The 27,223-nt window shown below is 49.1% G+C and overlaps 12 protein-coding genes across 12 annotated transcripts; 5 read left to right on the top strand and 7 right to left on the bottom strand.

Moving 5' to 3' along the window:
* Positions 1–346: 346 nt before the first annotated feature.
* Positions 347–1,840, bottom strand: N7447_010087 (NAD(P)/FAD-dependent oxidoreductase; the record flags this gene model as incomplete). Its single annotated transcript, XM_057234349.1, has 3 exons — positions 347–495; positions 554–1,507; positions 1,558–1,840. 3 exons carry the CDS (start codon positions 1,838–1,840, stop codon positions 347–349), a joined length of 1,386 nt encoding a protein of 461 aa, XP_057081633.1.
* A 430-nt stretch (positions 1,841–2,270) lies between these two features.
* Positions 2,271–3,986, top strand: N7447_010086 (Major facilitator superfamily domain general substrate transporter; the record flags this gene model as incomplete). The annotated part of the gene is made up of 4 exons (XM_057234348.1): positions 2,271–2,394; positions 2,452–2,542; positions 2,601–2,824; positions 2,884–3,986. 4 exons carry the CDS (start codon positions 2,271–2,273, stop codon positions 3,984–3,986), a joined length of 1,542 nt encoding a protein of 513 aa, XP_057081632.1.
* A 323-nt stretch (positions 3,987–4,309) lies between these two features.
* Positions 4,310–6,019, bottom strand: N7447_010085 (YncE family protein; the record flags this gene model as incomplete). Its single annotated transcript, XM_057234347.1, has 6 exons — positions 4,310–4,700; positions 4,758–4,942; positions 4,994–5,410; positions 5,464–5,592; positions 5,653–5,681; positions 5,737–6,019. 6 exons carry the CDS (start codon positions 6,017–6,019, stop codon positions 4,310–4,312), a joined length of 1,434 nt encoding a protein of 477 aa, XP_057081631.1.
* A 1,035-nt stretch (positions 6,020–7,054) lies between these two features.
* N7447_010084 (Bicupin oxalate decarboxylase/oxidase) lies at positions 7,055–8,558 on the top strand (the record flags this gene model as incomplete). The annotated part of the gene is made up of 6 exons (XM_057234346.1): positions 7,055–7,181; positions 7,259–7,494; positions 7,550–7,743; positions 7,791–8,133; positions 8,185–8,305; positions 8,356–8,558. The coding sequence occupies 6 exons, from the start codon at positions 7,055–7,057 to the stop codon at positions 8,556–8,558; spliced, it is 1,224 nt and encodes a 407-aa protein (XP_057081630.1).
* A 325-nt stretch (positions 8,559–8,883) lies between these two features.
* On the bottom strand, positions 8,884–9,135 carry N7447_010083 (uncharacterized protein; the record flags this gene model as incomplete). Its single annotated transcript, XM_057234345.1, has 1 exon — positions 8,884–9,135. The coding sequence occupies one exon, from the start codon at positions 9,133–9,135 to the stop codon at positions 8,884–8,886; it is 252 nt and encodes an 83-aa protein (XP_057081629.1).
* A 350-nt stretch (positions 9,136–9,485) lies between these two features.
* On the top strand, positions 9,486–10,209 carry N7447_010082 (uncharacterized protein; the record flags this gene model as incomplete). Its single annotated transcript, XM_057234344.1, has 3 exons — positions 9,486–9,675; positions 9,768–9,949; positions 10,015–10,209. 3 exons carry the CDS (start codon positions 9,486–9,488, stop codon positions 10,207–10,209), a joined length of 567 nt encoding a protein of 188 aa, XP_057081628.1.
* A 445-nt stretch (positions 10,210–10,654) lies between these two features.
* On the bottom strand, positions 10,655–16,138 carry N7447_010081 (uncharacterized protein; the record flags this gene model as incomplete). Its single annotated transcript, XM_057234343.1, has 1 exon — positions 10,655–16,138. The coding sequence occupies one exon, from the start codon at positions 16,136–16,138 to the stop codon at positions 10,655–10,657; it is 5,484 nt and encodes a 1,827-aa protein (XP_057081627.1).
* A 786-nt stretch (positions 16,139–16,924) lies between these two features.
* Positions 16,925–19,773, bottom strand: N7447_010080 (uncharacterized protein; the record flags this gene model as incomplete). Its single annotated transcript, XM_057234342.1, has 2 exons — positions 16,925–19,555; positions 19,609–19,773. 2 exons carry the CDS (start codon positions 19,771–19,773, stop codon positions 16,925–16,927), a joined length of 2,796 nt encoding a protein of 931 aa, XP_057081626.1.
* A 370-nt stretch (positions 19,774–20,143) lies between these two features.
* N7447_010079 (uncharacterized protein) lies at positions 20,144–23,791 on the top strand (the record flags this gene model as incomplete). Its single annotated transcript, XM_057234341.1, has 3 exons — positions 20,144–20,219; positions 20,270–23,028; positions 23,078–23,791. 3 exons carry the CDS (start codon positions 20,144–20,146, stop codon positions 23,789–23,791), a joined length of 3,549 nt encoding a protein of 1,182 aa, XP_057081625.1.
* Positions 23,792–24,154: 363 nt separating this feature from the next.
* N7447_010078 (uncharacterized protein) lies at positions 24,155–24,661 on the bottom strand (the record flags this gene model as incomplete). The annotated part of the gene is made up of 2 exons (XM_057234340.1): positions 24,155–24,461; positions 24,540–24,661. 2 exons carry the CDS (start codon positions 24,659–24,661, stop codon positions 24,155–24,157), a joined length of 429 nt encoding a protein of 142 aa, XP_057081624.1.
* A 637-nt stretch (positions 24,662–25,298) lies between these two features.
* N7447_010077 (flavin reductase family protein) lies at positions 25,299–26,364 on the bottom strand (the record flags this gene model as incomplete). Its single annotated transcript, XM_057234339.1, has 2 exons — positions 25,299–26,274; positions 26,324–26,364. The coding sequence occupies 2 exons, from the start codon at positions 26,362–26,364 to the stop codon at positions 25,299–25,301; spliced, it is 1,017 nt and encodes a 338-aa protein (XP_057081623.1).
* Positions 26,365–26,560: 196 nt separating this feature from the next.
* Positions 26,561–27,196, top strand: N7447_010076 (RidA family protein; the record flags this gene model as incomplete). Its single annotated transcript, XM_057234338.1, has 4 exons — positions 26,561–26,708; positions 26,761–26,774; positions 26,825–26,998; positions 27,050–27,196. The coding sequence occupies 4 exons, from the start codon at positions 26,561–26,563 to the stop codon at positions 27,194–27,196; spliced, it is 483 nt and encodes a 160-aa protein (XP_057081622.1).
* Positions 27,197–27,223: the final 27 nt, after the last annotated feature.

The raw sequence follows: 27,223 nt of genomic DNA, 5'->3' as shown, positions 1-27,223 counted from the left end.
CCATAGTCCATAAACAGTGGAGATTTTTCTTTTCACTGTAAGACAAATTGTAAACATTATAGTGTAAAGGGATCGAACAGCTCATACGTATTCTAAGAGTGCACTCTCAAGAGATCTTTAGGAACATGTCCACCAAAATTGAGGAATTGATCTTCGTCAGCTCATGAGCAGTTTTCCCCTCCGATGGAACCCACAGAGCCTCGCACCTGCCTAGCATGGACAGTTCCTTGAATTGATGGCTAATGGAAAACAAGGTAATGATCTTATGGACACATCTATGTCTCGTCTATATATTGGACATTGGAGTTAAATACACTCTAACTATTTCAATATCCGTACGAGGACTCTACCAAATTGACGGTAATTCTCCATTTGCAAGTCGCGAGAGCCTTTCGTCGCTGAACTGGAAACATTCCGGGAGTCCTGTTTCATCCCAGGTCTTGCCAAGTACAAGTTGGGCAACTGCCGGAGCGCAGGTAAATATCCGAGCCATACCTGTTTCCAACGTCAGCGTGTCAAATTTCAGGATATACTCAAAAGAAAAAAAACCCACCATGGCCATTAAATCCGGCACAAATATACTGCCCAGGGAGGGAACAAATCGCCCCGACGAACGGAACAGAGTCTGTAGTCATGGCAATTATTCCAGTCCAGGCATGATCCAGACCCTCACCGTGCATGGCAGGCTGGGACGAATAAGCCGGAAACATTTTACCAAAAGACTGCAGAGCATCCTGGGCAATCTCTTCATTGTACCGGGAATCGTCAGTGCTGAATCGACCAGCCGTTGTCTCGGGGCTCAATGTTGGGTTTGATCGCGATACCCCTAACACCAGTGTACCATCTCCCTGACGTTGGATCAGGGAGTAAAAGTGCAGGAGGCTGAAGCGGAGCGAGAAAGTGTTCTGCAGAGCCTTTTGCCCGGAGAAGGCAGGGACAGGTATGAGAGAGTGGGCCTGTGCACGGTTTGGCCGAATATACGCCTCCAACTGCGGAAGTAGCAAGGCTGCATGGGCATTCGTGCAGTGAATGATTTTCTCCGCTTCTATTATTCCCCGGGGCGTGTGCACCTTCCATGTTTCTGAGGCGCTCCGTTCAATCTCAGTGGCAGGACAAAAGGTGAAGAGCTTCGCACCCTTCGAGATCACTGCCTGAAGAAGGAACTGTGCAAGCTTTGCCGGGTGGCTCGATCCGGCTGGCCACTCATATGCTGCCACAGCCCCGGGAACCCTCGTCTTTTGCTTGGCCTGGTCTCCTTCATAGAATGTGATGTGCGAAGTATCACCGCCTGCTTTCTTAAACGCTTCCAGGCTTTCTGCCTCGTACGCCGCGAATTCTGGGGTCATGCAAACATCAAACGTCGTGGTCAAGTTGAAGTCGCATTTCACATTATGTTCTTTCACAAATGCATCGACTCTTTCTAGGACAAGTCGCTCATCCTGGATGATCTTTAATGCTTGTTGCTCTCCATGCACTTTGGCATATGCACTGAAACCCCTAAAGGCATCTATTTTCTAAATCAGAAACGCTCACAATAATCCCAATAGTCCGACAGACCTGGTCGCACATGTCCGGCATTTCGTGAGCTCGCACCACTTGCGGCCTCTCGTGCTTCGAGAATCACGATATCCTCAGGCTTAGCCCCTCCTTCGATCAGCTTGAAGGCCGTCAGACCGCCAGAAATACCCGATCCCACCACGACATATTTCGAGTTTGATGGAACGGGTGTATCGCCGTTCGCGTCCAAATTCGGATATGCCCGAGTTGTTCGCTGCCAGTAACTCAAGCAAGGGGTGGGATTTGGCAGGCTTCGGCTACTCTCAACTTTTGAAGCCATCATTCCAGATTGGGCATTTATGAGTCAAGGTATCTGCAAATACGTGGACATATATAAGAAAGAGGCTCGTATTCGTCGCTGGGTACATGGGATGCGGGGAAATGCATTTTCCTATCGCAGACTTTCCCCTCGAATCCTTCTCAAAGGATCCCGAGGTTAAGCTGAGACGTGAGTTGGCTAAAATGTCTATCTACGAAATGTATATCAGCAACTTCGGCATCCTTCCGGTATGACCCCAACGGATACAGCCATTGGTGCTTCTCATTCTTATCACGCGACCTTGCAGAATCCCTCGGATCTGCAATCCGACACCTACCCCAGACACTATCTGACCTATCTGTGAGGGGTGGTCTTATCCGAGCTCGGGCCTGTATGGCCTATATGAACGGCTAACGTCGCTGGAATACTTTTTCTTTTCCCTCTCACCATAATCATGGTGACCTTCAAAATGTTTCGTCCCAATGCGCCGGCAAACGTCGATGTCCGATCTCCAGAGGAGAAGGCGTTGGTCCGACGCCTGGACATGTTCCTAATGACTTTCGGTTGTCTTTCACAGGGTTGGGCTACAGATCCCCCCCCCCCAGCTTGAGATCAGCAAAACTGACTTTTGTCAGTTATCAAATATCTCGATCAACAGAATATCAACAATGCCTACGTATCTGGCATGAAGGAGGATTTAAACCTGTTTGGAAATGAGCTTAATCTGTGGGTTGCCCCGAAACATTTATATACCGCAGAATTGGTGATGGCTGATGCGGTCTAGATTCACAACATACTTCAACGTTGCCTACTGCATAATGCTAATTCCCTCTCAAATTATCCTCACCTACGTACGCCCAAGTTTTTGGCTCCCGGGCTTGGAGATTGCATGGGGTGTGTTGACCGGATTGATTGCGATGACAACGAGCGCGAAACAAGTCTATGTTCTCCGTGTGTTCCTCGGTCTATGCGAAAGTAGCGCTTGGCCAGGAATGATGACATTATTTAGTATGTCCTTCGAAAGCCCTTTCCCTAACCCACCGAATCAAAATTAACCGACCCTCTAGTGTACTGGTATACCCCGACCGAACTGGCCAAGCGAATGGGATTCTACCACTCTTGCCAAGCGGTCGGCCAAATGCTCTCAGGCGCCATGCAAGCTGCAATCACCGACACTCTCGAGGGACACAAAGGACTCGCAGGATGGCGCTGGCTATTTGTGATCAACGCCATCATCACGGTAGTCTGGGGATTCGCAGGATTTTTCATGCTCCCCGATCTACCGAACCGACCTAACCCACGTGCATTTTGGTTCAAGAAAGTCCACGGCGAGCTGTCGCTAGAACGACTCGCGCGTAACGGCCGAGCCGAGCCGAAGAAGATGACCTGGGCGGGCGTGAAGCGCACGTTCTCGGGATGGGTTGTTTACTTCATTGCGATTCTGTACATCGCAACGGTTCTTGGAACATACGGATATGTTTATTTCGGGTTATTCCTGAAATCGCTAAAGAACCCAGATGAGAGCCCGAGATGGACTGTCACGCAGGTCAATGCTATCCCTATCGGAGGATCTGCGATCAACGTCGTGTTCGTCTGGATATGGGCTCTGCTATCTGATTACTTTGAAACGCGTTGGACACTCATCGTTACTCAAGCGGTTATTGGAATTATCCCATGTATTATCATGAGCATCTGGACTACACATTCGGCGTCCGTGGCTTTATCTGCTGCTTATGCGTCATACTTCATCTCCTATATTTGTCTCGGCACGGCACCGCTGATCTTCGCCTGGCTCTCTGATCTTATCCCGCAGGACCCAGAGGCACGCTCTCTTGTTGTCGGCGTTGCTGTTGCTGGGTACTATGCCATCTCTTCGTGGTCGCAAGTTCTTGTCTGGCCCGCGAGGCAAGCACCATTCTATAAATACGGATGGCAGTCTGGCTTGGCCTTGTTGGTCCTTGTCATTATCATGACCAGCATTCTGAGATTTGTGGATGTGCGGTACCTCTTACCAAAGCGCGAGGAATTCCGCGCTGTGTTGGAAGAAGATATCATTGCGAGTAAAGGTGCTGGTGCTGGTCCGTCAGTGTCTCCTAATCAGATCGAAGGCGAGGATCGGATAGATGGAAGCTCCAAGGTATCTCCCGCATCGAATGTGCGTGAAGTGTAGCCATTGGGGCTCTAATCGAGCTTATGTTTATGCCGTATTGATTTCCCTGTCTTGATAATATTGCATTCTAGCTTACTCTACTGATTTACCTTTGATACCCAGCGAGCTAACTGTCTTTATAATATTCAATCTCTGGTTCATCAATTAAAGCACAGTGGATGTCTATTAGTAAAAACTAAGCAAATAGCCGTAGTATATCCACAGTAAAATACATGACCGAAGGCACATGTCAAGCTAGAAGAATAAAAAAATATATCCTCGTCATCATCTCCGGATTCGTATTGACAGCATCCAATATCCTATCAAGCCATCGATGGAGATAACTAGTAGTAGAGAGGATTCTCAGGGTCAGTAAGATCAAAGATCACACTAGAGTGAGGCTTAGCACCACCGCGATTGGCAAACTCCTTGCTGAAGTCAATAGTGCGATTGAAAGAAAGGCTGCCATCCTCGTTGAGGTCGATGTAGAGCGCCTTGAAGTCAGCCGGGGTGTTGATGATACCAATGTCGCCAGTCTGGACGAAGTAGTCGGTGACGACCACGTGCTTCTGATCAGGTGTGACCTTAATATAGTGAGGTCCGACGGTAGGTTGGTCCTCATCGGGGTCATCCAAACGCTTGATGTTGTCGAGGTCGCTGATGTCTAGCGCAGCAATGTGGTTGGCTGTGGTAAGGGTGGCATAGAAGTATTTACCGTCCTGGCTGATGTCGGAGCTGTGGAGATGTTAGCAATGATGGTCTTGATGCGACACACAGCGGGTAAATACTTACTAGATGGCAACTGTGTCACGAGCCTTGGGACCAAGATCATAGAGTTGCTCAATCACACCCTGGTTGCCGTGGGCGTCCTTTCGCAGAGGGTAAATGACCCAGAGTTGACCAAGGTGCACGGCAGTGGCGATAGCAGCGGATTCCGGGTGTCCGGGAATGAACTTGACATCTTGGATACCACCACCCTGATTGAGTTAGAAAAATGCATGCCAATTAGTTCTCGGGGGCTGGCTTACATTGGGAATGGTAAGAGTGCTGAGGATCTTTCTGGAATCCAGATCCCAGAGGCGCAGTGTATCGGCATGGCGCACTCCAAGACTAGGCTTCAAGATACTAATCGGCTCGACAAAGTCCGAAGTCAGAATGAGCTTTTTCTTCCAGTCAATAGCGAGTCCATGAGGAGAGAACTGCTGTTCCAGGATGTTGAGTGTGCCCTCCACATCCTCAGGCCATTCGTGAATGATGTTGAAATCGGCATCAGTCTCGATGAGACGACCAGGCGCAGTGCCAACGGCCGAGCCCATATAGGTGATGAAGAATCCACCATCTGGCTTTGCCCGGACCTCATCCGCAATGGATGCAAGGATACCGCGGTTACTCTTCAGGAACTTGGGACGGTAAGGGTTAGAGGTATCGAAGTAGAACCCAGTATCCTAATGAGGTATTAGAGCTGTTGTGAGAAGTTTGTTGAAAGAAGTATACATACTTGCGTCTTCAAGAGAGATAGCAGTCCACCACCCCAGATGGTCTTTCCATCCAGAGACGGGCCCAGGTGGTGAGGGTCATTGCCGCTGCTAGGCACATCGGTGACCCACAGAAGGGTGCCAAAGGTGTCCTAAAATCGAATGAGCAAACAGGTTCAATACATTCTCTGTTAGACTTAGGGTTGACCTACATCATCCAAGCTGTAGGTAGCAAGGAAATCTACAAATGATAGTCAGTATCATCTCTCGACGATCCACCATTCGTAGATCCATACCTTTATGGAACTTGTCTGCCGAGCCAGTCCAGAAATAACCAATCTTCTTTGGCTTGATATCACTCGGGGTGAAGGGAGGGCTCTCCAGTGGAGGAGTAGGGACTTGCAAAATAGGCAAAGGAGGAACGATGGTCGTCAGAGGCTCGGTCACTCCAGGAATGAGAGGAATGAGAGGAGGCAAAGAAAGACACTCCCCGAGGGTGATCAGAGACGCAATAGAAGCAATAGAGTACTTCATCTTGGTGAGGAAGATTGAGCAGGATTGCGTTGGTTTGGTGAGCATATTTGCGGGAAATATCTAGAACTTATATACCCGAGTGCGTCTTCATCTCGTCTCGAATGAAGCATTGTCTTTCTCTTCCCCTAAATTATCTCGACAACAACAACGCAGAGCACGCAAGAAAGTTACACTTTGTGTTCGTATGATATTCCAAATTCTTCGAGATGCCGATCTGCGAAATGGCGAATTTCATCCCTCAGCGCCGATGTGACAAGCCAGACAACCGACTCGGAATTTGAGATGGACCCATTGTCCCCGTATTCAGGCTTGCTTTTTCCTGTAAAGTTGAGTTGTAGGGGTTCCTCCTAATGTTAAGATGTCGTGATTGAAGTTAATCCAAAGTCTCAAGAGGGAACGTGAAATCAATAGTTTGAACCCAAAGATGCATCTCTAGCACGCGCAAGTATACACTAGTGCCTCGACCTGGCTATGACCGGCAGTGATATGTGGACGAACTGGTGGAACTAGGGCTCAGGGAAACCACGATGTCCAAAATAGGAAAGGCCCAAGAACTCTCGCAGATCGCCATATCCACCTTCGACACAAGCAAGGCACGGGATCAAGGTCTGGAGGCCAAAGCAGAGCTCAAGTACTGATAATGTATATGGACTCAGAACAAAGAGGTGAACGTAGATGATCTGCGCATGCCAAGAAATGGATCTATGTACTCATCGCAGGTACCGATGAGGTGATTCAGGGTCGACCTTCAACCCGAAACCTGTCAGGTCCCTGGATCCGCATTTTTCATTTCCCCATGGAGACCACGAGCACGGTCCAGCCTGCACCGATTTCGACATGATGCCAAGAATGTTGTTATATCTCTCTCTTTCATTAGGATCAACGTCACAAAGCCACGAAATAGATTGGAACTAGCGAGATTCCCAGGCTTATCCTCCGTCGGGGTTTGGATTCTCGGATTTAGAGGGGATGGGCTAGTGTGGAAATGTCATATATAACTGGGATGACTGCAGGGGATTCGGCTGGAGATAACCCAAGTCCACATCCTATTCTTCTGCACATTCCCTTTCTTGCCTTGAAATGAAGTCCCAAAGTCTCGCGCTCTTTGGGCTATTTGTTTCCTCTGCCTTTGCAGTACCTCGCACTAAGAGGCAGGATGGTGGCAATGACCAGCCGATTAGCGGTGGCAAAGGAGCCCCGATTCTAGGTAGGTCCAAGGTCGGAGGATGGGAATATTGGTCCATCGGGACCATTTAATGTATGCTCACAACTCTTTTTAAATAGGTGGAACAAATAGAGCCATCGACCTTCAAAACCCGGATCAATTCCGCACTTCCAGTACCGATCATGGCTTTGTGCCCAATGTCAAGTGGAGTTTCTCTGAGTCTCAGACTCGGCTGTTCCCAGGGGGCTGGTCTCGGGAGCAGGTCATTCAAGACTTACCCCAGAGCCATGACATTGCAGGAGCCCAGCAACATCTGAAAAAGGGCGCTATCCGCGAACTGCACTGGCACCGCGTGGTTAGTCCTCGCACCTGTACACCTTCTATGGCATTTCACTTACTCTACTATCCAGGCCGAGTGGGGATTCGTCTACAATGGCTCCCTCCTGTTGTCTGGTGTTGATGAAAATGGTGGCTTTACTACCGAGGTTCTTGAAACGGGTGATATATGGTATTTCCCCAAGGGTGTAGCGCATAATGTTCAGGGTCTGGACGACGAGAACGAGTACCTCCTTGCTTTTGATGATGGTGACTTTGAGAAAATTGGGTATGTTCCATTCACACCTTCATACACTCAACATACTGACCAAGAAGAACTACCTTCATGGTCGACGACTGGATTGCCCATACCCCCAGAGATGTTCTCGCCAAGAACTTCGGTGTTGATCCTAAGGTCTTTGACTCGGTTCCTACAACTTTCCCTTATATCCTCAACGGCACTGTTAGCAAAGAGGTTGACAATGCTCCTATTGGAACGCTGAGAGGCGATGATTCCTATGTCTACCACACTTACAAACACCCCTCGGAGCCTGTCCCTGGTCACGGTGGTACATTCCGCAAGATTGATTCCACCAACTTCCCCATTTCAAAGACTCTGGCTGCTGCGATTGTGGAACTAGAGCCCAAGGGCCTTCGTGAGCTCCACTGGCATCCTAATGTAAGTTTACAAACAAGTTTATGAGAAGAAACCGGTATTGACCCCATCTAGGCTGAGGAATGGCTTTACTTCCACCAGGGTCACGCTCGTGCCACCGTCTTCATTGGTGACTCCAAGGCCCGCACCTTTGACTTCCAGGCGGGTGACACTGGCGTTTTCCCCGATAATAGCGGTAAGTTTACTCATTCCAAGACCGAGAAAAGATGCTGATTCTTATTAAAGGACACTATATCGAGAACACCTCCGAGACAGAGAAACTTGTTTGGATCGAGCTCTACAAGAGCGATCGCGTCGCTGATATCTCCCTGGCTCAGTGGCTGGCTTTGACTCCTGCTGATACTGTTGCCAATGTCTTGAAGATCGATATCGAAGTGGTCAAGCAGATCAAGAAGGACAAGCAAATTCTTGTTCAGGGCAAGAAATAATTCGATCTCGTGGAATTATCGTGTCTGTACCTTGGCCTGAACGCCTATCAGGCGTTCTCTTCTTAGGCTATCTTACTTTTCTTTCTATATCTATTTGGGACTTCAATCTAATCTGAGGAAATAGTATGTGACCGGCTAGGTCGTTTTTCGAGAAATAATCTCATGCTTACGAGGGCTTGTACATAGGTTGGCGCGATAGACCCAAAAACCTGCCGTAGGTGACCTTGGAAGGGCCATGGGTCGGCCCCACCGCTCTACTAAAATTGGATGTCACTAAAGGCCTTGGGCTTTTACTCTTGAAATACAAGTGATGGTCATGATTCAGTCACAAGAGTTTTGAATGTGAATACATGCGGGTCTTGCCCTCGAAGATACTCAGAAGATCAATCAAGGACAAAAGAATCAGCTGGAACACTTCATCTTGCATCCGCTCATTGTCCAATGTAGGCTCTTTGATACCAGACCAGAATAGACATCTTTCCACTCCCTTCCCATACTCCATCCCACTTTGCATTTCCACAATTAGCAAATAACGAGCTGCTGTTTTCAGATCCGTATATGCTTCGACCTGATCCATGTCCTCTGGTATGCGTAAAGATTCGAGAGTGCGACACAGAGAGAGCTCAACAAACACTAGTCCAAGTGGAAATAGTATCTCGCTTTGGATTAGGGCGGCCGAGTCAGTCGATGGCGACGCTTTCGAATGTCCCTACTGCTTCGAGATAATAATCATTGAAAAGAAAACAGTGTGGGCTCGTCATGTTTTCAGCCACCTGATGCCTTATATATATATGCGTTTTCCCTGATTTTCTAACGCCCCATCGCCTATACGACAGCCGCCGAGAGTGGTGTTTTCACTTACAGAGTCAGCATTTTATTGCAGATGATCTCAACATACGCATAGAGTGTCCCCTCTGTTTATCTTCCATGCCCTCCGGAAGACAATTCGAGAGGCATGTCGGTCGACATCTACGAGAACTGGCGCTCTTTGCTCTGCCACATTTCGATTCAGAAGAGGAAGACTCGGTTACTTCCGATAAGTCCCAGGAAACTGAGATTGGAAGAACACACGAGGCTAAGTATGAAGACGATTCAGATACCCCTGGCCACAGTCAAGGTAATTTACACACTCTCGCAGCTTTTTTCATTTCCTCTTTCCCTTTTTGTATTTTCACTTCGCTAATCAAACGCACATAATAGATAATTTAGCACAGGCGGTTGCAGATAGAGCAAGATTAGGTACCAATCTATCAAGTTCTTCCGACCAGACAGAAGGCGACGAGGGAGGAGGCAGCATAACAGATACCATCCATGCTGAGGATATACGATATTCCCCCACCACAAAGCGCAAGCAAGTCTCTCTCTTACTCCATCCCCGCGCCAGTTGGCAGGTAAGAGTGGATTCCAAGACATACCCTTGGAGGATTCACAGCTAATTATATATTCGTGAATCAAGGACCTGCAGCAAAGGATTCGTCGTGTATTTGAGGACATGCCGATGGAAACAATCAGTCCACACATTGCTCAAGGTAACTATGACTTACTGCAACCAAACGGTCAATTGGTCGATTCGCAACTCTGGGGTATGTTTGCATACTGGCTGGCCGCTGAGAAGTTACAGACAATAGAAATTCGCATACGACATGGCTAGATAGATTGAAGTGATAGGGGAGACCAGAAAAAAGAACTAGTGGTGTCAGGAAGGGCCAATTTGGTCCTACATGAGATTGCTTTTATGACGACCAGCGACAATTGAGAGTAGAAACAGCGAGGCTCGTGGCTGTCGATAAGCTAAGGTCATCATGCCTTTTTCAGGTTCGCAATGAGACAGGCTCTATCTCATTCTATCATGACATACAAAAGCTCAAAGGCATACAAAAAGACAAATAAAAGCAACAGTAAAAGATGCCAAGATGCCAGAATTGATTCAATATCCAACTCCGATAATGCGCTGATGCTGGACAAACACGAAAGACCCATGGCTAATTCCAACTCGACAAAACTCCATACAACCCGCCAACAATGCTCAAATCACACGCGCTCCTCGCGTGATGGACAAAAATATTTATCAATAAAAGAATAACAAAGTATATAGCCTAGTTTTGGATCGCCTTCCTCCGCAATACACCAAGATGCTCCAGTCTGTCCCATGCTTTGTTCATGTCCGAGGACTCGTCGCCCAGTGACGGCCGGAGGTCTAGTCCGTCAAGAGTGTGGAGGGAGCCACTTGTCCCGGCGTAGAGCAAGAGCTCTAACACTCTTCGGCGTAGACGTGTGGCTTGATCGAGATGCCTTACGTACTTCACATCCGCTTGCGGGTCAGCCAGCGGAACTGTGTATGGGTCGTTCACTTCGATGTCTCTATCTGTCTGTGGTTCATCACCCATGGTGGCGCGGTGGGAGATCTGGTCAACATTTCTGAGCTCAGTAAGAGCATCAGAAAGATCCCGGTGGGTTTCTTGGTGTCGGACGACTACTTGATCTTGGGGCTTCAGTTTCCTGCGATCGGCATTACCATTTCCAGTCACTGCCGGAGGATAAAAGCCAATAGTCAACGGATTCCCGCGTAGATCAAGCTTGCGTAAGGAGCATGCAGTTCCTTTTCCGGTTTTTCCTAGCCGACTGAGAATTTGACAGACCCTTCTCATCCTTGAGAGACGGTTGCCGACGATCATCAGTCTGGCAAGACAGTTCATTCCAACCAGTGGCTCAACATCATCAACCGAATTGAAATTCAGATTTAGGACCTTGAGATTCGGAAAACTCAAAGCAAAATCATTCGGGAGAATTTTTAATGTGCACGCAGCTAGGTCAAGAAGTTGAAGTCGTAGTAGCGGAGCAGAAGGGCAGACACTTTGGCGGGAAAGCTTGTTCGAGGACAAGAAGACTTTGCGGACGTCCTTGACAAGTCCCAAATCAATATCCAGCCTGTGTTCAAGGTCCTTTTCTTTGGACGGTGTCTGTTCTCTGAGAGATAGTACCTCGAGATTGTGACAAACCTCAAGGCCAGTGACGGTAGAAAGGTGATTTTGATCGAGGTAGAGAAGGCTCACAGAAGGGAAAGCCCGTGTATCCAAAGTCTCTAACTTATTTTCAGAGAGTTTCAGAGCGCGGAGACTGATAAGGGAAGCAGAGGAGTCAAAACGGCTGATCTGGTTGGCGCTGACATCGAGAGTGGCAAGTGACGGAAGCCATTCGACATTCCGGACAGATGTCAGACAGTTGTGGCTCAAGTCAAGATCACGAAGGCGTGTCAACTCGGACCCTGCAAAATCCACTGTAGCGATAGAGTTGTTGCTGAGCTTGAGGCTTAGCAGGCCATTCAGATCAAGAATCCCGTCAATGTTACGGATCTGATTGTCATTTGCCTTCAATTCCCTGAGATGAATCAAGCTTGCGAAGCCATCCAGCGTCTCAATGTCGTTTCCTGAAACGTCCAAGTACTGCAAGTTGATCATGTGACTCCAGGGAGTCAGGTTGGAGAGGCAGTTTCTAGGGATTCTGAGGGTTCTCAGGGTTGAGGGAATACCACTCAATTGACCAATGTCGTTATCAGAAACATCCAACTCCTCTAGCCGGGGGCAGAATTCGTTCAGCTTATGCAGCGTAATCAATCCCTTCTGGCGCAAGTCAAGACGGCGCACATGTTCCCAATAAGGCTCATATGGTTCCACGTCAGTAATATGCTTGATTAAAGCTTCAGTTGCCAATGCGAACGTCCCATGCACTTGTCGCAAAGAGGAGGGGTTTGTACGCTGAGCCACATAGCTCATTTCAAGGTTCAAGGGTTTATCGCCTTGGTTGACGGTAAAGTCCGCAAGTGGACTGAGGTGGAAGCTGTAGCTTGTGTCGGGCCCGGCACTCTGTAGAGGTATCAAAGATTTCTCTGGCCCAGTTCTGTCGGGCGTTTCTTGAACATGAAGTGAGTTATTCCTGCGGACAAGGCTTTGGTCATCAACAGTCTCCTCGTTCCTCTCCTCAATCCTCGAGATGGGACGTCGAATGAATGGCTGTCCACCGACTGAAGTTTGACGGCCCGTGGGGGGAACGGATGACCGTATTGGGCTATTTTCGCGGTCTGCTGAGGCCGTATCTTCCTCCGGCACAGTTCCGTAGTAGGTGTGGTTCGCATTCAGGTCGGACTGGGTGTTATCAGGCTCGCCACGAGAAGAGGGGCGTGAAACAGGGGGCGATGAGAGATTGACTGTCGCGACATGAGCTTGTTTTCCTTGAGATCGGGGGGTCTTCGAAGACAACGGCTCCTCGCGTTGAGCTTCATGTTTTCCTTGTTCGGAGATTCTCCTTTCTGCGGCCTCGTCCGTGCCCCATGATGTAGATCTTGTCCCAGTGTTAGGAACACTGGACGTGAACCGAGTGAATCTTGATTGGACTGAACTTGCACCGAGGGATGGTTCTCCGTCCCTCGTGTGTGGTCGAACATCAGTTTTCCTTTTGCTCGCAGCCGAAGGATTGCCAGTCTTAATTTGCTCTCGATCAGCTGGGGCGTCGCTCTTTGTGGGAGAACTGAGGCCATGGACTCGCATCATCTCCTGGAGCTCGTCTACACTAAGATCTGGAATATCCCTGAACGGATCATCAGTTTCCTCGGGGGGTTCGGAGATTGGCGCCTGTGGTTCTTCCGCTTCATCTTTCACCCATTGATTCTTCGAGCGGTCATACTTAAAGCCATTGACCTCGTTTGGAATCAGGTGGGCTACAAGATCAGAAGCCAGCATACCCTTGACTTGGGAACTTTGCGAAGAGCCTGTGGGCACGGAGGTGACACTGAAGCCAGACATTTGTGTGTTGATGGTCATCAAATCCTGGGCGATATTTTCAGCCGTGTCATCAGTCATGCCACTAGTCTTTCGTTTCCTCGGTCCGTGAATTCGGATATTCTGTGAGCTCGATTCACCGAGCTCGGTTTGGCCTTCGTCCTGGCCATGACGAGCATGCAGGGACATTTCGCGGTCATTCGGGTCATCTTGCTCCTGATATTTCTTCAGGTGACTCAAGATCATTGGATTCAACTCCTTAACCTCTCTCAACTTGCGAAGATCCGTACCGTCGCGACTCGGAGGGCGAGAAAAGGCTTCCCGAGTGGATTCGTCGTCGCTGAAGTCGTCGGCTTCACTTTCCACGTCAGACTCATGTACGCTTGTCAATCCAGCCGTACCTCGTCCTTTGGATCTAATGAGATCCATGATCTTTGTGGCCTCATTTAAATAATCCTGAGTGGTGATAGATCCTTTTCGTGAGGTATCACTGGTCCCAGTAATTTTCACTAGTGGAACGTCACCATCCAGGGAAAAAGAATCAGAATAATCGTTATTCTCGAAATTGGATTCGGAGAAATCCCTGTGGGGTGCAATATGGCTTTCCCCGTCTGTTCTTATTTGGCTTGGTGTGGGAGTTCGAGGTCGCTGCCTGGATTGAGAAAGGCCCGGCGGAGCAAGATAGTCACTATTTTCGAGCTGTACACCATGTTGCATAAGACTTCGTTGCAACAGTGACATGCTGTCACCGTACTTCTGGGGTGAACCACCATTGGTATTGTGATAGGGCTCGGCGCTGTTGTTTCTCATAATTGTCCGGCGCCGTTTGGGGGTGGGGTCCATGCCGGGGGCCCGAGGCACTCGTTTGATATCAGGGGCCATATTTTCCTTGTTGTTCGAACGAGTCTCATGCTGCACATCATCAAAGAAATCCTGGCGCATCCAGGCAGATGGTTTCCTGGTGAAGCCTGAACTTGCTGATCTGCTGTAATGATACAACCCTTGCTGCGAGGGGCCACGAAGATATTTCTGCCGAGTTGATGATCGTTTGCGCGAAGACGGGCGAGAGCCAAACCCTCCGGCCTCATCGTACACCAATTTGTGCTCGTAGGGGCTGGTGTCTGAGAAATCAAATTTGTCCAACTCGCCACCTCCGAATTGGCTAATTCGATGTACAGCATTACGAGATCCAACACGTTCATTTCGCCTAGGTGAGATCTCCTGCAATGGTTCATGTCTCGCATTTAAGAAGCTGCGGTTTTCCCCTTTTCTTCGCGCTTCTTCTGAAGGCGAAGGGGGCTCCTCTCCCTCTGACGTGTCGCTAAAATTGTCTTCAAATTGACTCATGCGTCGGAGAAGTCTATTATTAGTGAATGTGTCATGGTTGCCGAAGAGCTTCAATGGACTTCCTGATGACGGCATCTTAGCCTCATTCTCTGCTCCAGCTGTGGATGGCCGAACATGAGACGAGGAAGGACGCGGTAGACCAGGTGACGCGGTTTGAGGGGGGTTGAACAAGGGAGAACTTCGGATTTTAGAGTTGGCGAGGGTTGTGGGGGACAAACGGTGCGAAGGAAAGGGCGAAGGGGAGAATCGCCGAGGGAAGGAGCGGTTTCCTCGCCGACTGTTGAAGTCCACCGTCCCCATAGACAGATCTTGGGGTAGAGAATGACTGGTCACGTCTAGCAAGCTGTCATCTCGTGGAGAAGCATCGTGAGGTTCACTATTGTTGTAGAAGAGGAAGCTATCGCTTGCGGGGGAGTCCGGACGACTTTCATTTTTGACAGACAGGCTTTCCAACTTATTGGTGACCTGCTTCAGCGCGGACTTGATGACTTCTGAAGCCCCGTTGCCATCAACGGTGTTATTCCGGGAGAAGGTTATGGGTGTGATTCCCTCGTTGCGCAGGTCCTCTAGCCCACTAGCTGTCCGTAGCTGTGTATTACCTTGTTGTGAGAACCCTTCCTGGTCCCAATCCACGTCCAGATTTTCATTATTCTCCCAAGGAGCACGGTTGACGGTTCCTTCCGGTGATCGATCGCCATTGTCCGTTTCATCCTCATCCACGACGCGATCGGGGTCATTGTCGCGACTGTTCTGCTCGTCTTTATCCTGTCGCGAAGATGTGTCGGCGAAATCCCACAGAAGATCATCCTGTTTCATAAATGGGGCAGAGTCTTGTTGCCCCGTTGCAGCACCAGGTGTAGGCGGCTTGAACACGCTTTCAAGTCCCATCGGCGCGAACAGGTCCCGTTGCTCGCCAGCCGCGATTTCCCCGCGCACTAGTCTCCTGCGCCATTCTGGTGTACCCTCCTTTATGTCCTTGCCCTTTTTGATCTGAACCGTACCGTCGAATTCGGATTGCGTGGATGTTTTGGAGACGTTCGACACCGATCGTAGAGGGGAGCGCGTATCCATTGCGGGCTGTCTGCGTGCCGCCCCCGGGGTGGGCTTGGGGCTGGCGTTAGGACTTCCCTTGGAGTAGGTCCTTGGGTTGGTCTTGGGGGTACTCGTCGAATTAATCGGGTAAGGCGATCGTGGTTTGCGTGTTTTGGGTGTTCGGGGAGTTTTCGGAGTCGGAGGTTCTCTTCTATGGAAATGGCATGGTCGGGTAACTTTGTCTTTTTTGTTGCTCCCCGGTGATTGTTGTTCTAAGGAGCGCCGCGCAGGCACAGGAATGCGACTGGGAGTTCCCTGCTGACTGGTCTTGGGCGATTCTGCAGGTAAAACAGGTACTGGACTGATTGGCGAAGCTGGAGATGGCCAATCGTCAGACAGACTGTCAAGCCATGGTTGGTTGCTCATTTTTTGTGATGCCGGTACGCGTACCGGGTCAAACAAAACAAGTTGACATCAACATCGACATAAAAAGGCATAGATCAGAGCTAATAAAAGAACAAAATAAGAAGAACGGTGGGAACAGTGCGGAGATGCGGTGTCCAGTGTATCTCCACTATAGTAAGCTCCAGGGCTCCCTTGTTTATTATCTTTTGTTTACCTTTTTCCCCCCGGCCCAGATCAAGACTATAACAATAATAGTATAATAATAGTATAATATGTACTAATATATAGATTTTTTTTTAAGATCTATCATATACTTCACCCTAGATTCCAATGTTTATTATTTTGTTCAGGAAAAAAGGTCTAAAATATCTCTCCCCAGATTCAAGCTAAACTATGAGTCCCTTTTAGTCCCACTTAGTCCTATTTTGTTGCTTTTTCAAAGAAAATGAAATAATCAAGTGAGATAGATCTCTAAGGCTGATATAAGGCAGGTGCTTCATAATATCTAGAGGGAATTCAAGGTGTTTTAGCGTAGATCGAGTAGAAAATATTTTCGGTGTTAGTCCCACTTATATATATCTGCAAGGCTTGATCGCCAACTAGACTACTAGACCTTTCAAAAATTCCAATGTTGGTTCAAATATATATACAACGTACGCAAGGGCAAGATAGTTCTTTGAATAGAAAGGAATAATTGAAATACTGCGTGGGAACCCAAATATGTATTGTTCGTATCTAACTCCTAGGATATTGTCTCCCTCAATAATGAATGTTACAGTATAAAATATGAAATGCACATCAATAGTCTTAAATAATCAGTCTCTCGAACGAGTACTTGCCAACCGCCTTGCGGCGCAAGTAACCAATCTCACGGCTAGTGCGGTTCTTGACCTCACCCGTGGACTTTTTGATCTTGGTGCGGGACACGTCATTGGAAGCAGCCTTGAGTGACAGTGGCAGCATCTTGCCACCAGCATCGCCATCGTAGCCGTCCTCTCCCTCACCGGGACGGGTGAAGATCATCAAGTCGGCGCCATTGAGTTTCTCGTAGCGGACCAGATGGGATGGACCCGAGGTCTCGGCATCCATCTTGGCCAAGGCATCCTCGGAGGTGGTAGCGGGGGTGTCAACTTGGTCCGCAAAGCGGAGGTATTCGCGCAAAACACCTTTGAGATGGGTTGCTTCTTCGACTCCTGCAAGCGCGGCGGAGACTTCAGACTTCATGTCCGCAATCAATTCCATTTCGCGACTAGCAGCGGCGGCGACCGACTCTGAGTCCTCAAAGTCACCCGCTGCTGGGATGGCTGAGATCCAACCGGACGGACCCACGGCATCCACAGAGGCAGTGATGAGATCAATGATAACATTGAGAGAAAGGGCGGGAGTAATTTGATCAAGAGTAATAGGTGTAGGGGGATTTTCAGTGAACCGAGAAGTGTAACCTCCGGTAGCGAGGGAAAGACGGAGATGGTGAACCATAGAAATGAGCTCAGTCCGCGAGAGATTGGAGCGGAGGGAATGGACGACATCTGATACGGGCTGCGAGTGAATCTTTTGGAGGGAGGTGTTCAGGCCCGAGAAGATATCCTTCAGGGTTGCCGTTTCAGCTCCCAGCTGTTTTGAAAGTTCCTGGGTGGGAGTGGCAAGATCACCGTTTGTGATCGCACGAGCTGTCTCCTCGAGAGTTCCAGAGTGGGAACGTGCCTGGTTCAAAAAGGCCTTCAGCGCGTAGGCCAACTCATCGGAGGAGATCAGCGTGGGACCCTCAAGTACTTGGTTGACCTGCTTCAATGAGGGATCTGAATCTAGGAGGGCCTGAATGAACGATCCGGTGGGGAATGGCTGCAAAATGCGTGGCTTGCATGCACGACGGAGCGCAATCTCAACGTTGTCGAGTGACAGATGCCCCAAGCGAATGAGCCAGTCGCAAGTAGTCGGGGGCCACATGGCAACACGGAGTTGAGACGAAGGGGAGGCCGACATGGTATCATTTGTGGCAGATTCCTCCACAGTGAATATTTTGGAAAGCAAGAAAAGAGTTGCTTCGGGGTTGACATACTGCCCGCGGACCGGGAGTGTTGTCGAGACATCGGAGGTGCTGAAGTATGTCATAACGGCATTATCGAACAAATCGACGCTCTTCGTCTTGGTTGCCTTCTCCACAGTCTTTGTAAGCTGAGTCCATTTCTCAACCTGCTCCGGTGATGTAAGCCGAAGGGAGGCCATGTTGTCAGATCGGTGCTTCTTCGATGCGATATCCCACTGTGCACCAGATGAACCAATACCCCTGCCAATAGCATCGATGAGTAGACTATCTCTAGTCCGTTTCAGCGAAGAGCTGGGCACACTAGGGAGAGAGCTCAAGTCGAAGGCAATAAGAGTGTTGCCCTTGGTTGCGACAGCAATCCCAAGTTTGGCGAAGTAGCTGATAAAGTTTGTGGGAGTCTCTGGGGTCGACCCAGTGCTTGACAAAAGATCACCGGCTGGAATGCTGCGCTGGACAGAATTGTACTGAGTATCATATACCGCCACAAGAGATTGTTGTGCCCCAATCACGGATTGTGGAGAAATGCGCATGACCGAGGAGAATTCCTCATCATCAAGGACGAATTGTGAGGTGACAGAGGGAGAGTACTGAGAGAGATCAACGTTGATGAATCCCCTTTCAAAAGAAAGGTTCAACCCTGCCGAGCCAGAATGGAAGCTCCATTGCATAGCATTGCCATTGGTAGTTTCCAGACCGCTCACATCCGGGATGTGGAAAGTTTGTAGATGGCGCAGACGCTGACTCTCGTCCAATCGTGACTCTGATTTGGCATGTGCGGGAACTGAGAACATCTGTACAATGACGTCCTTGAGGGAGACTCGGTCGGTGTTCTTCGGTTGGGATACCAGAAGCAAGATAGATGGCTCGTTGATTCCCGAGGTTGTCAGATCGCCTAGCGCCAGCAAAGCCAAATCCTGTCGTCTTTTGAACAAAGCCTTCTTCGCATCATCGAATTCAACCAAGAAGCTGGATTGGACATTGTGAGTAGAGCAAACCTTGGCAATCTCACTGTGCTGAATACTCCATCGCTGGGTCTTCAGATCCGACGACAGCCTACGCACACGACCATCCTCGTGAACTGCCAGAATATCGAAGGGGTCTGTCTCTCCTTCGGCATCGGCACTAGAGGGAACAATGCCTACAAAAGTTGTGGGGCTGGTCGAGTCGGTCACGGTGGTAGCCGAAGAAGAAATGACCGGAGCACTTGAGGCGTTGCTGCCGATCTCCTCCACAAAACACTTGATCTGATGTTCTGGCTTAGTGACGGCAGTATAAGTCTGTCTTCGGACTGTTGATTTTTTCGACAACTTTCTGCGAACTGAGCATGGGCGGCAAGAGAAAGTAGATTGCGGCGGGACGGCGTAGGAAGTCACGAGCTTGGGTGTTTGAACCTGATGAAGATTAGAGTCAGAAACTGAGCAGACACCAGGGAAGTAAAAAATACATTGTAAATGTTCACAGCTTCGCCATCTACGGCGACTGCGACTTCATAGCGCTTGCGTTTTTTCGCATCGGCGAGACTGAAGACATCGCCGATCCGGGTTTTGCCAGTAGAAGCGTGAAGGGGGCGAGGCAATTGCGCCAGGACAGATGGGGACTGCAAATCCATGACGAACTGAATACCAGGAATCAAAAAGTGCTTGATTTCCGGTCCCTTCAAAGCGTGTGATCTTTTTGATGCAGACCCATCCAATTTGGAAATCTGAAAAATTTTCGGGATTACATCGGGCCGGTAATCCACCCCTAGGCCATATCTGGCTAGCGTTGGCCCGTGAAGCAATCAGCCTGACATAAGCAATTAACGCGCCCCCGGCCTTGCGCGTCGGACGTGTTTGAAGCTATGGAGATCGACCTCGACTTGACTTTTGCTTCATGCAATCGCGCCACACCTACCACCGATAATCTGTCATTTCAATGCTATATCTGAGACTCTGCTTGCTCCCTGATCTCTCCTCAGGGATCAACTGATTGTTCATCACATGAGCGTCATATCCAACCTACCGATGGCTATGGGATCCGACGAACAGCAAGTCATACATCCCTTCTTCCGACAAGGTCAGAATGTGTCCCATAGCCGCAGGTGAATCTGAGCTTACAATGTCTAGAATTTGGTGTCTCGGTCAAATCTACACCCTCAAATGAACCAATCTCGGGTGTGAATACCCACGCACACGAGCCTCGACCGATAAGCAGCCAAAGCTCTAGGCATGAGCAGGAGCCACGCGCTCCGGAGAATCATGATCCAAATGTCTCCAAAATAAATGATGAAAGTTCCGAGCATCTTGACGAAGACCTAAATGAGGATCGGAGAAAGAGGCGCAGAACGGACAAAGCCCAAACCACCGAACCCACAACTACTTCGAGTGCAGGTCTCTCAGAATGGCTCGGCTATAACCTGACCAAAACTGCGCCTTCGTCGACCGATCATCCCCCCGAGACCGAAATCGATTTGTCTATATCTCACCCCGAGGCTCCGCTGGCGGAGACCCAAGTTCCTGCAGATGAAATCCAACCATTGACACCTGCTGAGAACGAGAAAGGAGAGGGTCGAGCTGGAAGAACCTCTGTAAGACAGAAGACCCTGAAACTGAATTCGAAGGGAGGGTTCCTGTCGTCACCTGCCTCTAGTCCTCCTAGAGAGACAAAAAAGAAAACGACAGGCAAGCGGGGGAGGCCGCGAAAGGTTGAGAGCAAGGTGGTGAAGTTCAAGTATAGTGTTGCCACAGAAAAGAACCTCGGGAAATTGATCGATGATATCCTAGATGGCCGAGTAGTTCAAAACCCCCCTGCCACTATACCCTCTGTTCAGCCACGCAAGACGAAAAGCCAACCCCGAAAGCCCACACACCCGTTTTTCAGCAAGAAATCAGCACAGAAGCCCGGGCCTGCGAGTTTGAATGGATCTCAATCGGACAATCCAGATACCAGCGCGAGCGTGCCCTCAAGCCAAACCACAGCTGGGGCCCCGGACAAGAAGCGGATAGTATCAGCTTCGGGCAGTTCTTTCACTAGCTTCCCTCGTCGTGTCTCTAAGTTTCCCGAACTGCTTGATCCCCTTTGGCCACCGCAAGGTCTTGTGCATATCAGAGACGCTCACCCGCCCCCAGATGTTAATGGTCGTGTCTGGCATATTACCCAGGACCGAAAAAAATCGAAGGTTGCAGCTATCTCAATTAGAGACGAAGAAAACGCCCTTCTAGCTGGAACAGCCGAAGCAAGGAGAATCGCCGCCCTGCCCAAACAGGAGTATGATGCCCTCGCCATTCTTCGCCATCCCGTGCGACATGTTGCCAGCAGACAAGTCTTGCATACGGCAATGGAAAGACAGATGTCGTGGTCCTCACCAAACCGCCGATTCCCTTGGAACTCTTCTAGTCCACCGCTTGCTAGACTCAGATCAGCCCTACTTACGTCAGTTTCTGCTTTCGACTGTGCAACTTATGAACCGCAACTTTGGACGCACAAGTACGCCCCTCAGTCAGCTGAAGATGTCCTTCAGCTTGGCCGTGAACCACAGATGCTTCGAGACTGGCTGCGGCACCTCAAGATCACAGCAGTAGACACCGGAAAATCATCGAAGGAGCATGCAAAAATGAAATCGAAAAAGGCAAAAAAGCGCCAGAAAGCCGACAAACTCGATGGATTCGTGGTGTCAAGCGAAGAAGAGGCCTCTGAGATGGACAATCTCTCCGGCTCAGATGATGAGTTAGCGGGCGGCGTGACCACAACACCTCAACGGACAGTCGTCAGGTCGGGTGACATAGCATCTGGGTTACATGGAATAGAAAAAAAGACTCCAATGGCCAACGCGATTCTTCTTAGCGGCCCGACTGGCTCCGGCAAAACTGCTTCTGTCTATGCCATTGCAAAAGAGCTTGATTTTGAAGTTTTTGAGATAAATGCTGGAAGCCGACGAAGTGCCCGAGATATGTTGGAGCGAGTCGGAGACATGACGCAAAACCACCTTGTTCATCTCCTCAACGAATCCGAGAATTCAACAAACAACGACAAGGATTTTGCGAAGCAAAACAAGCTGAAGAGCTTTTTCAAAGGTCCATCCTCAAAGCCTAGCAAGCCGGTCTCCCAGTTTGGCGAACCTAGCCCTAAGCCCGAAACTGCGCCCAAACGCCCCCGGGAGCAAAAACAGTCTTTGATCCTGCTCGAAGAAGCTGATATCCTTTTTGAAGAAGATCGACAATTTTGGACTGGTGTCCTGACTCTCATCAGCCAATCTAAACGACCGATCGTCATCACCTGCAACAACGAGAGTTTAATTCCTACCCAGGATATGTCTCTTCATGCCATACTACGATACCGGAAGCCTGCTCACGACTTCAGCGTCGATTATTTGCTTTTGGTTGCCGCCAACGAGGGCCACATGTTAAAGAGAGAAGCCGTCACCAGACTTTATCAAGGATCCGGTATGGATCTTCGGAAGTCATTGATGGATCTGAACTTCTGGTGTCAGATGGGTGTTGGCAGTGAGAAAGCGGGCTTGGATTGGCTGCTTCCTAGTTGGCCACCTGGGACAAACGTAGATCATGATGGGGACCGACTTCGCGTTCTGAGCCTCAACACCTACGAGCGATATATGGGCTGGTTCAATCGTGATATAATTTTGACCCAGGGCTCGTTGGATGAAGAGACGGAAATCATCCGCAACAGCTTTCAATCGTGGGGTCTCGGCCTGCAGGATTCCGAAGACATGGCCGGGAAGAGTGAAGCTGAACTTCTACCCCCCGCTCAACTTCAGTCTATTTCCAAGACAACGCAACTTGACATCTTGTGCCGGGAAGCGGATTACTATGACATGAGAAGTTCTCTCGACATCCTTTGCTCTAATCTGTCCACGGACACGAGAACTGTAAGTGTGATGGATACGTCTACTGAAACGCCAGCTGATAATTGAACAGGATGCTGTTGATATATCCACCCCACCGCCGCCAGAAGGCCATAGATCCAACTATCTCGACAATTACCCGCTCCTGCATACAGAGCTGCGAACGGAGTATTCATCACTCAGTGAAAATGTCGGCAGCACCTTTGATGCGTTGATAAGCAGAACTTTCCGTCCCACGGCCGAGGACTTGGAATCTTTATACGCGAACCGAGTCCTGAGCAAAGCCATCGTCTCTGCAATGCCCCCGCAGACCCCTCCATCCACTCTCCCTCAATTTCAGCGCATATTTGAACCTGTCATGCGTGCCAACTACTCAAACCCCACACCAACCGCCCGCCACGCCCCCTCATTCGAGAATGGAATCGCCCCGATCACGGAAGACTTGGCCCCGTACATCCGTGCTATCATGGTCTTCGATGGTCGCCTCCACCAATACCGCGAGAGGCTGTTTGAGCTCACGGCGCAGGAGCACGGGCGTGGCGAGAAGCGTTCACGCACGACACGTGCTAGCCGTGCGGCCCTCGAAGGAGGTGACAAAGCCTCAACGCGCAAAGAGAGGTGGTTTGCGCTAGACACGCCTTACTACAAAGTGCAAGGCACTGCAGGGCCCGAGTGGCAGCATGTCTTATTCCAGATGGGGTATTTCCATGTTCAACCTATGGCTGAGGCATCCCCCGAGTGCAGTGCCCATGTCCTGGATGATCAGATCATGGTGAATGTCGAGTGATTGGTGTCGTGTCTCGTGCACGACCCAATATATTATTTATGAAAACGATCTCAAGATGAATGTATAGCTCCTTATTTCACAATCTACTGTACTATTTACTATTTATACCAAAATTTGTCAAAGAATTGAAGAGACATTTGGCTACAATAAAAAAAATCGCTGGGTTCGCTACTGTACGATGGCCATGGATCGCTTGAAAGTGAAAATAAAATACGTCAGCATAACCTTGGAAGGAGCAAGACCTCGGGATCGCCCGCGAACCGAAGCAACCGTCCCAACCTGCAGGAACCTAATGAACGTTAGCATCTGAAAACCAACTTCCTTTTTGATATCAAGACTTACAAGAAAAGATGAAACCCCGCACTACACAACCACCTTCGCAGCCACGGGCTTTTGCACCTGTGGCTCGTGACTAGGGAATTGAGCAAGGTGATAGGGGCCGTGATCCTGCTTAAAATCATAGATCGATTCGCCGGAGCTACGTCGCGACTCGGAAGCATATGGACGTCCATTCGATGGTGGTGGTGCTCCCTCAGTGCCGAAGCGCTGTGTCGCGTAGCGGGCATAGAAGCCTGAACTGCGTTGACGATCTTCCAGGTCTTCACGGTTTTCTTTGGCTATGCGCTTCCGGCGGAGGACTATCAGGACAACCATGGCAGCTAGGAGGAGACTGTGATATAGTTAGTTCGGCTATGATTTGGGTGTTTGGTACAAATATTGTCGGAAAAGGGTGAGGGAGGTTACATACACTCCTGTTATCGCGGCGGGAATGCCGATGGTTACTGCGGAGCTGGTGGGCTTTGTGCAGCTGGACATGGTCTCGTCGCCATTGCAGTCCCGGCGGAAGACGGAAAGGAGTGTGGGAAGCATGGTGAATTTTATGAATTCCAAGTTTTTAGAAAATAAAAAGAGTGTATGTGAGAACCAGAAAAGGAGTGAAGGGGTTCTCGGAGAAGGGATATAAGGGAGTGGGAAGAAATCCCCAAATAAGTGAAGTGAATAAACAGAATGTCTCAGAGAACAAAAAACAAAAGCAAACGGTACAAACGAGAAAACAAGCTATATTCTGGCCGCCGTGTCGCTTCTTAAGACCGTTTGATGTGCGGAGTTCTCCGTACAGAATTGAAGACGTTTGATTCGTCCCGAGGGCTGAAAAGGGGGTGGCTTATCTCAATTCCTTGAAATATGGGGTTACATTCACTTTTATGTTTTGTTTCCTTTAATTAACAGTTCGTGTATACAATTATATAGAAGATCGGAGGCTCTCGAGTGATCTTCCTTAATCTTGGCCGAAACTTTCGGGGATTATCAGTTCCACTATTGTGTGATTGGCCTTGAATACCTTGTGATAATCTTTCATGTTTAAAATAGTACATTGCTTGTGTTTCATTATGCGGGGAATCATTCTGTACAATCCACAATCCTCTGCTGGTCATATGGACACCTGAGAAACAAGGCCAGACCATAGCACCTCAGGCACACTATGTTCTATTCATGTACAGAATTCTCATTTACCAACAGGCTTAGCAGCATCTAGCTTAGCCAAGACCTCACTCTTGGGCACCTCGTCACTCCATCTTTTGCGCGGGTATTCAAAAGTCGACTCAATACGACCATACGACATCCCACCAAGTTGACCAATGGGCCGCAACTTCTCCAAATCAATGTGACTATAATCCTCATTGACAGTGCCCTCTTTGACCCAGAACCGGGTAGCCTTAATGAGAACAGTAGCAGCAAGACTCATTCCAGGCTGTTGATGATCCGTGAACTCCTTGATATCAATAACCTTTCCCTCAATGTTGAACACAGACTCGGCAACGCGGGACGGCTTCACAGTACTCGATGGCGCCTCATGTAGACCGGAGATATCCCACTCTGACACTCCGTACGGAGCATCGATAGAGCTCGCATTTACTGCCTCGATCATGTTCTCCGAGACTGTGTTGATCACACATTCTCCAGTTTCTCGGAGGTTACGGTAGGTATCTTTGACCCGACCAGGTCGAGACGAGAAACCCACGATGAACATTGGGGGATCGTGGTCGATGACTTGGAAGTAACTAAATGGGGAGAGATTCTTTTCACCCTTGGTATTGACGGTACTCAGGAATCCCACTGGTCGAGGCGCAATTCCCGAGACAAGAAGGCGGTAGTTGTTGATCATCGGGCGATCGGGGGCGTAGGGGTCGATTTCATGATGTTTTTGGGCCAGACTGGCCCCATTGTCGGGTACTCCTTGCCCGTACTCCCAGTTAGGATTTGGGGATTTTGTGACTGTGATGGGCTTAGAATGATCAAAGTCTGGGCGTTTGGCTTGGATCTCGTCAAAATTGCCTGTGTCTTGGACGACCTTGTAGTTTTTTTGTGCTGCGGCAATTTCAGCCTCCGATGCCACGGCTGTTGCAGAAGAACTCTTTCGTAGTTGGTTCAATGAATGAGATCCAACCCGAGATACAGAGATGGGAGTAGGATATTTAGTCCTGGATTCAAGTTAGATCTTGGTTGGTTTGCGAGCAAAGGTTGACATACTGGTTGGATAGAAATCGGCTAATTGTTCTTAGACGAGACATATTGGATCAAATAAAGGATTTGCTGTGTTGACAAAATCAAATTCCACCGTGATGTTTGTCTTAAACTATTTTTGATATTTTTTTGAGACAACGACAAAAGTCGGGTGCAGCCTCCGACATTTTCACGATAAGATTTGATAGTGGAGTCGACCTCGACCCTGACCACAACGCCGACGTTGCTTCTTTATATTCAATCATGTTCAGCCGAAACGCTCGCGCTGCTCTCAGGAGCACCCCACTGCTGTCGGACAATCTGGCTCGAAGCTATGCTCGAATCCAAACTATATCTAGTGCGCCGAAGCATACTAAAGTAACCAGCGTGCAGACGAACGAGGCATATGCACGTAAGTTTCTGGACTGAAAACCCTCAGATTCTATGACTAACAATATCTCTAGCTTTCGCCCATTATGTATGTACAATCAATGACGAAAGAAGAAAGATTCTCTAACAAGCTCACAGTCTCAAGCGATCAAAGCGGCCGGTCAAGTCTGGCTCTCCGGACAGATACCCGCAGACGCACAGGGGAACCTGATCAAAGGCTCAATGACCGAGCAGACTCAAGTTATAATCAAGAATGCCGAAGCTATTTTAAAGGCATCGGGCACTGGGTTAGACAGGGTTGTCAAAGTAGTGGTGAGTATTAAACACCTAATTCCTAGTATTCACTCCTTAATCTCCCGGCAGGTGTACGTTAAAGATGTCAACGTGATGCCGGAATTTGCCTCTGTTTATGACTCTGCATTCCCGCATCGCCCTGCACGGTCTATGGTTGAAGTATCCAAATTGCCCGCCGGGGTGGATATTCAGGTGGATTTTATTGCTGTCGTTTAGATCAATTAACATTAGACTACACCAGAA

Source organism: Penicillium robsamsonii (genome assembly GCF_028829455.1).
Source record: "Penicillium robsamsonii strain IBT 29466 chromosome Unknown utg000006l_segment0_segment0, whole genome shotgun sequence".
NCBI lineage: Eukaryota > Fungi > Ascomycota > Eurotiomycetes > Eurotiales > Aspergillaceae > Penicillium > Penicillium robsamsonii.
The sequence above is the reverse complement of the archived record's forward strand: the minus strand, read 5'-3'. Positions and strand labels throughout refer to the sequence as shown.